The sequence below is a fragment of the Candoia aspera genome, chromosome 16 (assembly GCF_035149785.1).
Source record: "Candoia aspera isolate rCanAsp1 chromosome 16, rCanAsp1.hap2, whole genome shotgun sequence".
NCBI classification, from domain to species: Eukaryota; Metazoa; Chordata; class Lepidosauria; order Squamata; family Boidae; genus Candoia; species Candoia aspera.
Window position 1 is genome coordinate 10,591,376 of NC_086168.1, and position 13,152 is coordinate 10,604,527.

At 48.7% G+C, this 13,152-nt stretch overlaps 2 protein-coding genes across 3 annotated transcripts in view; both read right to left on the minus strand.

Moving 5' to 3' along the window:
* SLC27A4 (solute carrier family 27 member 4) overlaps positions 1-13,152 on the minus strand; it is a 99,465-nt gene that overhangs the window by 85,278 nt on the left and 1,035 nt on the right. The window contains exons 1-12 of one of the 2 annotated variants that reach the window (XM_063316279.1): positions 10,184-10,346; positions 9,886-10,052; positions 6,985-7,379; positions 6,376-6,534; positions 5,969-6,038; positions 5,233-5,324; positions 4,162-4,271; positions 2,881-3,090; positions 2,643-2,769; positions 1,852-1,989; positions 1,536-1,700; positions 872-1,018 (exon numbers count right to left, since the gene is read on the minus strand). In XM_063316279.1, the coding sequence (XP_063172349.1) occupies positions 872-1,018; positions 1,536-1,700; positions 1,852-1,989; positions 2,643-2,769; positions 2,881-3,090; positions 4,162-4,271; positions 5,233-5,324; positions 5,969-6,038; positions 6,376-6,534; positions 6,985-7,379; positions 9,886-10,046 (1,774 nt within the window). In that variant the 5' untranslated portion in view covers positions 10,047-10,052; positions 10,184-10,346. Of the gene's footprint in view, positions 1-871; positions 1,019-1,535; positions 1,701-1,851; positions 1,990-2,642; positions 2,770-2,880; positions 3,091-4,161; positions 4,272-5,232; positions 5,325-5,968; positions 6,039-6,375; positions 6,535-6,984; positions 7,380-9,885; positions 10,053-10,183; positions 10,347-13,152 lie in introns of those variants that run through there. The other variant, XM_063316278.1, reaches the window with a different exon arrangement.
* The window catches only part of COQ4 (coenzyme Q4), a 94,268-nt gene that overhangs the window by 69,963 nt on the left and 11,153 nt on the right, over positions 1-13,152 (minus strand). The window lies entirely within an intron of this gene.

The following is a 13,152-nucleotide window of genomic DNA, read 5'->3' on the forward strand; positions in this document are numbered from 1 at the left end:
TAGCCAGTGTTGAACTGTATAGCCCAGTCAAACATCAGGAGTTGACTGACGTTTTATGATGTTTTGTATTTCATTGTAAAATGTTTTATAATTTTGATGTCATAAAATGTTTTATAAAATTTGCCAAGTTTCTATTCCACAGCAGCCATGGGTCCCGGATTTTGGATGCATTCTGTAGGTGAGCCCATTTGAGGTAACTTGGTTCAAAAATGGTTGCCCTACAATGCACCGTTTCGCCCAGTTAAAGGTTACAAAGTATCAAACAGACACAAACGTTTTGGTGATTGATTGATAGATAGAGCAGACCAAAAAAGGAAGAAAAGAAAAAAGAAAGCAAAATAGCAACAGAAATGTAACATGTATGAGGGCTTCTCATGCATGCATATATGGGTATAAAGTGTGATCTCCCCTTTCCATAAAAAGCAACCACATTTCATTGCAGTCGTCCATTCTAGTCTGTAAGCAACATTGGTCATAAGTTGCAAGTAACATCAGGAGTTCCGTCCACTGAGGAACTGGGCCCACAGTTTTATCTTTCCACTCTGGCAGGACAAGTCTCAGATGCTGAACAAAGCCACAGTTTCCTGCAGGATGGTGCAGGATGCTAAGCCATTAACCATGGTTTGCAAATGAAAGGGACAGAGCCTCCCACAGGATAAGCCAACTCCAAAACAAAGCTCATGCAGGACTCTGTTAAGCCACAGTACCACTTGAAGGCCCTGGCAGTGTTTTTATCCAGACTGGGCCTTAGGATAAAAACTAATGATCTCCATTATGCAATGCTAACTGTCCAATGGTATAATTATGCACATTATGCAAATTGAACTGGAGTGTTTAAACCAAGGCTCGTTTTAATGTCCCAGAGACTCACTTGTCTTATGTACTTCCTCCAGCAGCCGCAGGAAAACCGGGCGCGCATAGGCCGGGAGAGCTTTTTTCATTTCTGCAGCAAATCTCTCCAAGTCGCACGAGCAGTCCTTATCCACCACGGCAGCCATACCAGCTTTCCCTTCTGTGCCTAAAAAACCAACACACAAAACCATCTTTGATCTTGGGATATCTAAATACGATGAGACATGCCATTGGAAAGACACCACTTACAGGTAGTCCTTGCTTAACAGCCATTCATTTAGCGATGGTTCGAACTTTCGGCGGTGCTCAAAAAATGACTTACAACCTGTCCTCACACATGTGACCCTTGCAGCATCCCCACAGTCATGTAATCACAATTTGGCCACTTGGCAACTGGCTCACATTTATGACCACCGCAGCGTCACGTGGTCACCATTTCGACCTTCCCGGCTGGCTTCTGGCAAGCAAAATCAATGGGGAACTGCATGATCCTCTTAACAACCTCGTGGTTCGCTTATCGACTGCCACAAAGAAGGTTGTAAAATAGGATTGGATTCGCTTGATGACCACTTCACTTAGCAACTGACATTGCAGGCCCAACTGTGGTAGTTAAGCAAGCACTACCTGTATTTACTTCCCAAATCCATTTCGTTTCTTCCATGCCTTACGCCATTCCCACTGACCTGGCACTGCCACGCCGTACACCACGACGTCCGTCATGTTGAGGATTCGGCTGAGGGTCCCCTCCACTTCCATCGTAGAGACATTCTCACCTTTCCAGCGAAAAGTGTCTCCAGTGCGATCTCGGAAATACAGGTAGCCCAGTTCATCCATGATGAGGACATCGCCTGAGGGACACGGTAACGAAGACGGTTGCTGTGAACTTTCTCAGCGGTCCTCTCCTTCTTTATGCCTAGCTTTCAGGCCCTGATTAACAGCCTTTGGCTTCCTTGTAGGTGAGAATTATTTTTGCAAAAAGGGGAGGCAGGCAGGGCTCACCTGAGAGGTAGGCAGAATCACCTTTGGTGAAGACATCTCGGGCAATTTTCTTACTGTTGGCCTCGTGGTTCAAGTAACCATCAAAACGCTGCAACGGATCAGTTTGGACGATGCGCCCCACTAGCTGGCCCGGTTCCCCTGGGGACAAAGAGGAAGGAAGATGGGGGGAATTCTGGGAGCTTGTTGCATTGCCAGAAGAGTTGGCCCTTTCATCAGAGAGAGCATTTGCTAAAGCAGTGAAATGTTGTGTGGATCCTGAAAATGGGGCAGCTCAGTTACCAAGCGAAGGGTGTTACATGAGCATGGTCTTTAAGGGTTGACCCAACCAAGAGCTCTGGAAAAGATGTGCGTATGGCAAGAGCTGGTGGATGTACCAGGAAGTTGGGTTCTTGTTGACAGAATTTCCCAACCAAATCCTCCCACTCAAATGGGCAGGAGGAGATTGACTGGAGGAACAAAGGCCTAGAACTTGGGCTTCAGTTGGCTGACGCTTCAGACTTTGAGCTGGTTCTCCAGACCTGTCTCCTGACTAGCTGTTTAATCTAAGATTTTTTCAGGATTCTGGGGCCAAACCAGTTCTTGAGTGTTGACTCCTTCCGGTGCTTGTCACAGAACGTAGCTTGAAAGCATCTAAGAACCTTCAACCTTCCGCCAGAAAAGAAAACGATGGAATGGATGGAGGTATCTCCCTCGGCTTCCCTGTTGGCCCATGCCTTTGTTATTTAGGATCTCCAGCTTCTTTCCAACCACCACCACCATCACCACCACTCTGGCCTGCTTTCTGGTCTCACCTGGCTTACACCGAATGCAGAGTCCATCTGGTCCCCGGATCAGCTCCATGGTGTCTTCGTTGACTTGGACCAGCTTGACGGGGTAAATGTTTGGTACGATTCTGCTGTTGAAGCCACACGCCCCAAACTGTTGAGGAGAGATATTTGGAGAAACGGGCTCAAAAGAAGACCAGGGAGATCTCATTTCATTCCTCTCTGCCCCTTGAGCTTTTGATGACCCTGTTCTCCTTTCTCGTACCTTATTGTCAAAGTTCCCAACGCTGCAATTGCACTCAGTGGAGCCATAAAACTCCGCAATCTGGGTGATACCAAAACGTTCGGTGAATTCCTTCCAGATGGATGCCCGCAGGCCATTCCCCAAGGCCATCCGAACTCGGTGTTGACGCTCCACCTCTTTCGACGGCTGATTCAACAAGTACCGACAAATCTCGCCAATGTACTGCACAATCTAAAAGTAACAGGAGGAAAAAAAACAAGCAAAGGAGTTTTGGGGGGGGGGCTGGAGGGAAGGAAGACAAGGAATATAGCAGTTGGACATACATATTTGGCAGCTATAGACTATTTCATCCTTGAGAGAAACAAGGCTTGCAGGGAATTTTCAATCGCGAAAAATCGGAGTGAAAGCCTCTTGGGAATGTGCAGGATGGGATCCGAAGTGGAGGGCTTGCAGGGAATCAAATGCTTGATTCGTTTTGATGCTGAAGAAAATCATGAGGAAAATGGAGGGCTACAGAAAGAAGGCAAGCCAAAGAAGAATTTCCCATTCCGCCGAACAATTAATTAATTACCTGACAAGCAATTCTATAACTCGCCCGTTCCATCTGTTTTTATTTTAAAAACACAAAAGGAAAGAAACACCGGCCGTTTATTAAATGTTTACTCTCCTTTGAGTGGGCACACAACTGAGATATTTAAAATCTGAGCAGAATAAAGGCCAGAATTAAGCCTGAAGTCAAATAGAGATTTGATGTGGCATTTGAGAATCTCAGTCCCTGTTCTTGCACTTCCATTAAACAGGAAAAAATAAAATAAAATACCAAAAGCAAACAGACTTGAACGAAGACTATTAGAGATAGATTAGATGGAAAGAACGGGCAATTCCAAATCATTATAACATTCATCTTCATGGTCGATGTTCGACAGGGCTAGATTCGACTTCTTCTCTGCCCGGGAGGATAAGAATGCCTTATGGGGAATTCTGGGAGTTGAAGTCCAGACATCTTAAAGTTGCCAAGGTTGAGAAACACTGCCCTAGCCTGTTGCTTGAATCAGTCCACCAGATGATGCCCTAATGAATTTTCCTTGCTTAGGCGTAGTGTGTTACACCAACACCGCCATTCCAGTTTCCCAAACTGGCTCTCAGATTAGGGAGTTTCATAAACTCAGCTAATGCCTGTCTGCCTCCACCTAATTTTGCAGAAGCACTTCGGCTTCTGGCTAAAAAGTGCAAGCGCAGCAGTTCCACCCATGCCGATTTCGGCTCCCCCTTCCCTCCCCCTCAGCCCCCCCACTGTCTCACCGTACAGTTATACTTGACACAATCATCCCAAAACTGAGAGGCCGAAAACTTCTTCCGGATCACCACCGTCATTCCGTGCAGGAGGCACTGGCCGACCCCGACAATATTGCCTAAGGGCGGAATGCAATGGGATAGAGATAAATCTACAGACAATCCATTTGAGCTTTCAGACGTTTCGAAATCTTTTGGGGCTTTGGTTTTATCCCTTTGGAGCCAGTACAGGCAGTCCTCACTTAACGACCACTTGTTTGGTGATGGCTCGGAGTTACAACGATGCTGAAAAAACCAACTTGTGGCCAGTCCTCACACTTATGAACGTCGCAGCATCCCCCCAGTCATGTGATCATGATCTGGGCACTTGGCAAGCGGTTTGCATTTACCTCCGCTGCAACCTCCTATGGTCATGTGATCACCATTTTCAATCTTCCCAGCCAGCTTCTGGCAAGCAAAATCAGCGGGGAACTGCATGGTTTGCTTAACAATCACATGGCTTGTTTAACGACTGTGGTGATTCGCTTAATGACTGCCTCAAAAAAGGTCATAAAATCAGGTTGGATTCACTTAATGACTGCTTTGCTTAGCAACCAAAATTCCAGTTCCCATTGTGGTTGTTAAGCGAGGACTATTTGTATGCGACTTTAAAGTAAGAAGCCTTGCAGGAATTGTTTTAATCCATCAAAGGTATCCACACCAAGCTTAGAAGATGGGAAGGGGCAGTGAAATACAGGTTTCCTTCCTAGGATAAAGCTGGTAGCTGGTACAAAGATTGTGGGGGGGGTGTATCCCCCAAAAAGGGAAGATTTGGAGAAAGGCTGAGGATGTGAACAACTTTACAAGTTCCCTTTGGACAAATAACTCCCTGCATGGAGAAATCAAGAGGCTAAGGGGCAGCTCCTTCCCTCTTGTGCCGGCTAATTTATTTGCTTTTCCACCTTTCTTCCCCAGTTTTTTCCTCATGTTATCATTTGGTGCACTGGCTGGGGAGGCCAAGAGGAGGAGGAAAAACTTTCTGGCCCCAGAGGGATGAAAAATAGAGGCAAAGGGACTCTGAAAGCCAAGCGTTGGCGTTACCTGCTGCGTGATAGAGAGGGAGGCTGTCATAAACCACGTCGTCGGGCCTCATACGAAAGCCACCGTAGACCAGGGTCGCCATCCGGAAATACCTGGGCCGGGAGAGAAGAGGCCCAGCTCAATTTTATCCAGCCGCAAAGCCCAAAAGCCGCGGTGCGCCGTTTCCCCATAAGGCTTCCTCGCGTTTCCCCTTATTTGCGCTTTGCGGGAAAAGCATGTGAGTTAGCAAAAGCTGGCTTCGCTCAGCTGCGAGGTTATCTGCAGGGTGAGGTCAAAAAAGTCAAGATGGCAGCCACCACAGTGCGGTTGAAACGGTGGATCCTCCTGGTTGGCTACCTTTAGCAGGTTTCTTCAACAAACCAGGGTAACACATGGCTTAACACGAGGCACGCTCCAGGCCGACGTGGCCCATGTTCTACAGCAGGACGCGCAGCCCTCAGATATTTGGACCACAACTCCCAAAAGGCGAGGATTATGGGAATCGTACTCCAACACCTGGGGGAGGCCTCTCCCCCACCATGGTGTTTAAACTTGCTCTAGGGCATAAGGATTGGGGAAGGGGTCCCGTTCAGCCGCAACGCTTCCACGAAACTAGTTGGGGAGCATTGCTCTCTTTCGACGTGGCCTACCTCGCAGGATTGTTGGGGAAGAAAAATAGGATTTTTTTTTTAAAGCCTTTGTAGGTGCGGCTCTTGAGGAAACGGGTCAGAGGAAATGTCTCTTTCTTCTCACTGACCTGCTATGGAGGATGATGGCCGCCTTGGGCAACCCTGTCGTGCCGGAAGTATAAATGTAGAACAGTTTATCTACAAGAGAGGGGGGCATGGAGACCGTTAGGGGTGTCTGCATTTTGCAACGAGAGGGATCTATCGATGGGGCACCAGCTGTCCATCGTCCCCGGCCAGCCCCTGTGCCTGGGGAGATTTTCTCTGCAGGCTGAGTGGGGCCTTGGCGCTTCGCTGCTCCCAGCTTTATCCTCCTTCGGGGCGGGAGGGCTTGGGGGCGACCCACTTTCCCCTCTCTGAATGGCAGGGTGTGTGTGGGGCGCAAGGCTGGCTCTGGAGCGAAGCCCTTGCAGAGGGACAGAGGGCCCTCTGGAGGTGGGCACAGAGAGAAACCAGCTCTTCCCAGCTGGATGGGCACCTAGGAATCCCTTGTCCGGTGGGCTGGGCGGCTGGCGCGATGCCTTCTCAACCAAAGAGTCGAGGTCTTCCACCCCTGGCAGGGAGTTGGCTGCTCGCTGATCGCCGGAGCAGAAGAGGCGGATGGATTTCTCCAGGAAGGGCTGTGCTTCCCACAAGGCTAGGAGGAGAGAAAATGAGGGTTGCTTCTTTGCCACCTTGGGGGCACGTGGAGGCTGTCCTCTTGGTCCATCCTCCTAACAACAGCCCTGTGAGGAAGGTCGGGGTCCAAGGGAGCAGCTGGCCCCAAGCGTCCCCGGAGAGCTGCGCCATCGCGGTTTGCGAAGTTCGCACATGGTGGGAAGCCAGCCCTTGCGTTTTACAACTTCGGCTTTCCGTCTTGGCGTTGGGAGCAACCGTAAAACAGACCTCGGAGCAAGCAAACCAGAGCTGGGCGCCATCACAGCCACGGCGGCTTCTTCAGCAGGCCCAGGTTAAAACCAACCGTGGCTGAGCACTGGGGGGAACTCAGCCCTTGTGATGGAGTCCACAAACCCTGGCTTGCCACACTGCGCCAACCCAGCCTCCGAAGCTCCCCTCTCGCGTCCTCCCCGCCCTGCGCCCACCTCACCTTCGGCCAGCTCGCCCCCGAACACCATCGCCTTCGCGTGGGAGATTTTGACGCAGTGGACCAGGGAGTCCTGCCGCACATTGGAGTTCAGCAGCGCCGCCTCAACCCCGATCTTGGCCAGTCCGAGCCAGAGGCCGACGTACTGGTTGCACGATTCCATGAAGAGGGCAACGGCGTCCCCCGAGCGGAAGCCTTGTTCGAAGAAGAAGTTGGCCACCTGGTTGGAATATTCGTCCAGGTGGCGGAAGGTCCACGATTCGCCCGTGCCTTGGAAGGTGAGGGCCGCCTTCTCCGGATGCCTCTGCACCACCTGCTGGAAGATCTTGGGGATGGTGGAGCGGCGTCTCACGTACCACCAGAGCTTTAAGCGGGTCGACAGGACGCACTTTCCGGTCCTAATGAGAGCAGGACAACATGCCGGAGCTTCGAGGTAGGCCAAATTTGGAAACGAAAGACAGGCGAGCTAATACTAGTTTTATTATACGGATAGTCCTCGCTTAACGACCGTTTGTTTGAAGATGGTCCAAAGTTACGACGGCCTCAGAAAAAGGGCTTCACGACCTGTACTCACACTTACGACTGTCGCAAAGCGTCGCACCACCCCCGCAGTCACGTGAACGCAATTCGGGCGCTTGGCAGCTGGCTCGCATTCACGACCAGTTGCAGTGACCTGTGGTCGCAATTTGTGACCTTTTTTGCCAGTTTCGGGCAAAAAAGTCCATTGGGGAAGCTGGATTTGCTTAACGACTGTCATAAAAATTGTCGTAAAGTTGGGTCTGGTCACGTGGTGGCTCACTTAACGACTGCACTATTTAACAACCTGTTTTTTGGTCCCTGTTGTGGTTGTTAATGCGGACTACCTGTAAGGTTACAGTAAAAGAATTTTGCAAGTCTGAATGCACTTTCCCCGCTCCCTTTATCTTCACGAGGGTCTTGTCTGAGACACTTTCTCAGATTACATTTCTGACCCAGACTTAGATTTCTTTGTCTGACCGCTGTCTTGGTCACGGTGCTGTTCCTCAAGGTTATTCTTCCTGCCCATCACATGAGCAAAGGAAGGGATGCCCTTTAGCCTTTTTCTGCTGGGGGAGGCAAGGATGGCACCAGAGGGGTAGGCACATCTTTTCAGCCTGTTCTTTGGAGTTGGGGGGGCGGTCATTTTTTGTTTTTGACCTGCAATCTAGAGGAGAAACTGTTGATTTTCCATCAGTGACCAGCACAGACAGTCTGGGGGTGTTCTGGGGGCCACGCAAATGGGATTGGAGGACCATTCCCATTTCTTATGCTGTGGGGGTGGGGTGGGGGAGATTACAAGCAATCAACATGGCTCAGGTGAGAAAGCAAGGGGAAAAATTTTTAAAACCTTGCTGCTATTTTTCTTTTGTTTGGTGGGGTTGGCGTGGGGAGGAACATTCTGCAGACTTTCCAAATCAGGCAAACTCAGCTCGTTCCGACTTTCAAAGTTCATGTCCCCCCCCCACTCCCCATTATCTCTTGCACCAACAGCTGCAAAAAATGGTTTTTCAATTACAGGAAGGGAGATTTGAGTTGAGCCGTATCTTGAAATGGCCGGGAGCTTTCAAGAGACGCTGGGCCGGAGGTGGCCTTCTTCTGGATTTGTCGCCCTAGCCAGAGGGTGAGATTAATGGCCTCCAAGGAGCCTGGCCAGCATTTAGGATTCAGTGACCACAAGCCTTCATTGTCAGCTTTGGACCAGATTGGCCCCAGATGCTGGTAACTACTGCAGGGGAAAGCATCCCGTAATCCACCACCTTCTAGGTGGGTGCCCAAACATGCACCTTCAAGCGTGGCTTGGTAGCCGTGCAATGGGCTGCATGAACACACACACACACATACACGGACCCACATCCCTGGTTCAATGTCAAAAGCAGGTGGCTCTCAGGCGTCCCTGCAAAGGATCCAGCCGTCTGCTACTGATGAATTTATACTTCTTACAAAACTCAAACAAGAACCGGCATGCCTTTTGCAGCATCTGCTGCTCCCAGGTTCAAGCTCTGCCTTGTTGCAACCTCCTGGCTCTGCCTCTCCCCCGCCCCCCTGCAAGAACCGGTCCAGCCAGAAAGAGGCAATTCCTTGGCATTGGGTCAAGGGAATTGTCGGCTGAAATCTGAGAGGCCCGGTGGTTTTATAACCAGAGACCAAAGTGTGGTGTGGCATGGAGTGGGCCCTCGGGGAAGACTCGGTGGCTGCCTCAAGAATGAAGAACAAGCCACATTTTTTTTTTTAGTTGTAGCAGAAAGAGAGAAGGCTGTCTGTTCTTTTTGCACCATCCTGCAGCCTGAATCTCAATTGCAAGATTTCTCTCAGGCTGCGGAACTCCCTGCCTCAGGAAACCAGACTGACACCCTCTCTGGCATCTTTTTCCAACTGATAAAGACGTGAAGGCATTCAGCGCACAGGCCGTGCACATTCGGCGGAGGTAATCTGCTAGTGTTTGCCTGTTTTCTGAAACTGCCTTCTATTTTGCCTAATGCCTTTTCTTCTTTGCTCCTCCTGCTCAAAATAGCCCCTAAAAGCAGGGCACGATGCTTATTTTTACACAGACGCAAAAATAAATAACATTTCAACCCCTTTTTCTCATCCTTGCTATTTTCCAGAGGCCAGTTTGAAAAACCAAGAAGGATAAAATGAGAAGTGGTACCAAACAGGAAAAGGAATTCCAGAAACCTTCGCAGGTTTGTTTGTTTTTCAAAGTTAAATCAAGAATTTTTTTCTTGCTCTTTAAAAAATTTCTGCCCACTTCCTAACTGACAATACCCACAGGTCATATTTGGTTTAACCTGGTTAGCGAACAAACTCATTTTCTGGCGCAGAATGAACACCATTGAGGGTTTTGGGGATACCCAGCAGGCAAGGCAAGGAAGAAATACCCCGACTTACATAACATCCCGTTTGAATGTCTTGACGAAGATGCGGACAAAATTCCACCCGCCAGAGCCCAAGTAGAATATCAAAAGGGCTGGCACCACCTGAATCCAGGGCAGGTCAAAGAATAGCCGAAAGATGACGAAGAACGAAAGGAGGACCACCAGACGCATCATATTGGCCTGAAAGAAGAGGGGAGAAAGCAAAAAAACTCATTTGTTTGAGCTGGAGGAATTTACCTCCCTTTGCTAAATCGCACAATAAATTATAATTTATATAATCTTTAAAAAGATGTAAGTCGGGTCCAACGTACTGTGGGAAATGCAGGCTCCTGATCTTTGTTAAGCCTTCTGTCACCGAATTAGTATAACTTTTCCTTTGCTTCCTTCTTCGCTTCACTTCCTCCAAATAGAGAGAAGGCTGTCAGGATCATCGCCTGATGAGCAATGAGATAAAAGCTTTTAGACCAAGCAAAGTTCAAGGATGATGCAAGGAGACATTACGGTGTCACCCCGGTCTACTGAACTTTGATCAGGGTGGATTCTACATAACAGCGGGTCCCTCTTGAGTTTTTCTTGGTTGTTCACCTCTGAAATCTGCAAATTTATCTCCAATCTTTATACCAGCCTATGGCCATAATAAAGATTTGATTTGATCGCATCAGACAGCAGCACTGGCAACACCTTCGCTCCCAACCTGGATTTGCTGATTCTCTGAACAGTAGATTTTCACATTTCCTCATGTGGATTATTTACTTAGTCTAGGCCAAAAGAATCTTTTTGTTTGAGTAAAGCAGGCTTGGGACACAATTCTCCCTCTCGAAGCCAAGCAGCAACATCTCAAACCCAGCGAGGCAAAGGATGCTCAAAAGGGACTCCAGACCAGCACACAGCGTGAAAGTCTTAAATGAAACACTTTAAGGTGGCTGAAACTATTAAGACAGGAGCAAAAATCATTTTAACTGCATTTATTTGCAGCCATGTTTCAGGGTAAATCAAATCAAGGGCTTCGGAGCCCTGTCTTGAAGAAACGATGCTGTTGGAATCAAATTTTCTATCCCTAAAGCAGAAGCTTTCTGACTCAGATTGTCTGCAGAAAGGGCAGGTGACTCAGTTTATTTCCAAAAGTCAAATGCAGAGTTTAACCTGAAGGTAACAAACATTATACCCAGCCCAGGCTCATCTCTCACATCCTGTACAGGGAAGTTAAAAGTTTAGGAGGAAAGTCTTTTAAGAAAAGTGAAGTCCTGCTAGAGTCTAACAGAATATCACATTTCCATAGGGGTTCCTCAGATGCCTCTGGGAAAGTCCTATTTGTAGCAATTGGCCTCAGAGGCATCTCTTTGGATAGCCACCCTCCTCTTTCGAAACCAGCATTCCAGATCCATGGCCCTCAGCCATTCTTGGAGAAGAGGGACCTTCCTGACCTCACTCTGTCGAGCAATCCAGGACCCAGAAGCATTTGTGGACATCAAGAGGGCAGGTGGCAGAAGACACCAGCCAAAACTGGGTCCCCCCTCTGTGCCTACAAATAAATAAATTAAAGCACTGGTTGCCTGAAGCACCTTGGAGGCCCAGAGAGAAGGATTTGCAACCACAGGAGAGACTGCAGATTCCAGCCTACGCCTGCTGGAATTGGGTGGGAAGGGGGATGCAGAAGGATTCCCCCCTTTTACCAAAAGCTACCCCCAGGAGTGGCATCCTGGCTTTATGTCTCACCACAAAAGGCTCTTGATGCCAGGAACCACTAGATCCAAAGCTTGGAAAAAAGCCTCTTCTGCTGGTACCAACCCAAATATGAGAATCACAGTCCCTTCGCCCCTACATGGCTCTTCCTCACCCCACGGTTCCCTCCTTCTTCCAATATCTACGCTCCCATCTCTCTCCAAGGGCGGGATCCGTTTCCACCATCTCTAGTTAGTTACCGTGGCTTTGATCTGCCCCCAAACCCAGTGGGGCTGCTTCTGTGTCTTCCACCTGTCGGCAACGGCCATTTGGAGCTCTGCTGGGCTGGTTCCCGGTACCCAGAGCTTCCCTCTGGAGGCCAAGTCAGGACTAATAAATAGCTTCAGTCGGTAGATCGTAATCCCTGCTTCTGCCCTCATGAATATGCTCAAGGACTGTGAGCACTTCCTTGCTTTGCATATGCTAACCGGTCTTTCTCATTTTCAGCTGAAGCATCTGTTTTTTTTCAGGGTGGCTTTCAACACCCAGTCCTCATCTCCAGATCAGACGCTTTGCCTCCCCATGTCCCACCAATCCACCCACCACCGTTTCGCTCTTTGGCAATCCTACCCCGTGGGCCTTCCATTAGAATCGCTACTTGGCTAAGCAGAAAATTATGCCCCGCGCACAGCTCGCCAACCCCAGTGGCAGAGGCTAGGTTAGAATCGAGACACCCTTTTCTCCTGTGGAGCCAATCACCGGTGCATCAGTGTGAATTTCCTCTGCTGGAAACAATTTTTAAGATGTTTCTCTCCCCTCGCCCCTGCCCGTATCCCCCATCTTTGTACCTACGACTCTTTAATTGCTGACAATTAAACTGGATTTTCTGCATGTTAATCATGTGGTTCACAGATTTCCCCTCTTAGAATATCAAGCTTTATTCCTCAATGCCCATCTTTTTAAAAACAGCAACCAGCGTGATTCACTGACCTTCTTTCCCCCCCATCCCACCTTCTGGACCAGCGTTCTACTATCAACAGCCTCTGGCTATGTTCACACAACCTCCTAACCTCTTTAAAGTTTCCTGAATTCACCCAACTCTCTGTTTTCCCCATACACAGTGAACCCTAAGTTCATCACACAGACAGGGTCACCCCAAGACTTAATCATTCACAAAGTGGGCCACCACATTTTAGCCTTGGCTGATCTCAAAGCGAGAGCAAGCCACTTCCTTCTGTGGCCACACAATCTCAACTTATCCACGGATTCAGCAGGAGGCCTCTATGAATCTAAAGAGGCTTTACTTACTAGAGGTTTTTTTGCCATCACAACTCCAGGTGAGAAGGAAGAAAACAAAACAATTCTCTTTGGCTTTGCAAAGGTTGAAGAAAGTTTCAGCTTCAAAGAGGCAGAAGTCAGGGTAAAAGGAATTGCTCAGGAAAACTTGTAAAATGTGATTCAAAATCTCGCAGCACAGCATGTTGGCTAAGACCTTCCCACTGCCCACCCCATGCCAATTCTTTTTTTAAAGAAATTGTTGTGGGGCAAAAAAGTGCCCACTTTAAGTGAGGGACCAAAACGACTGGGGATTGATGCACTGAACAGCCAGATGGAAAAA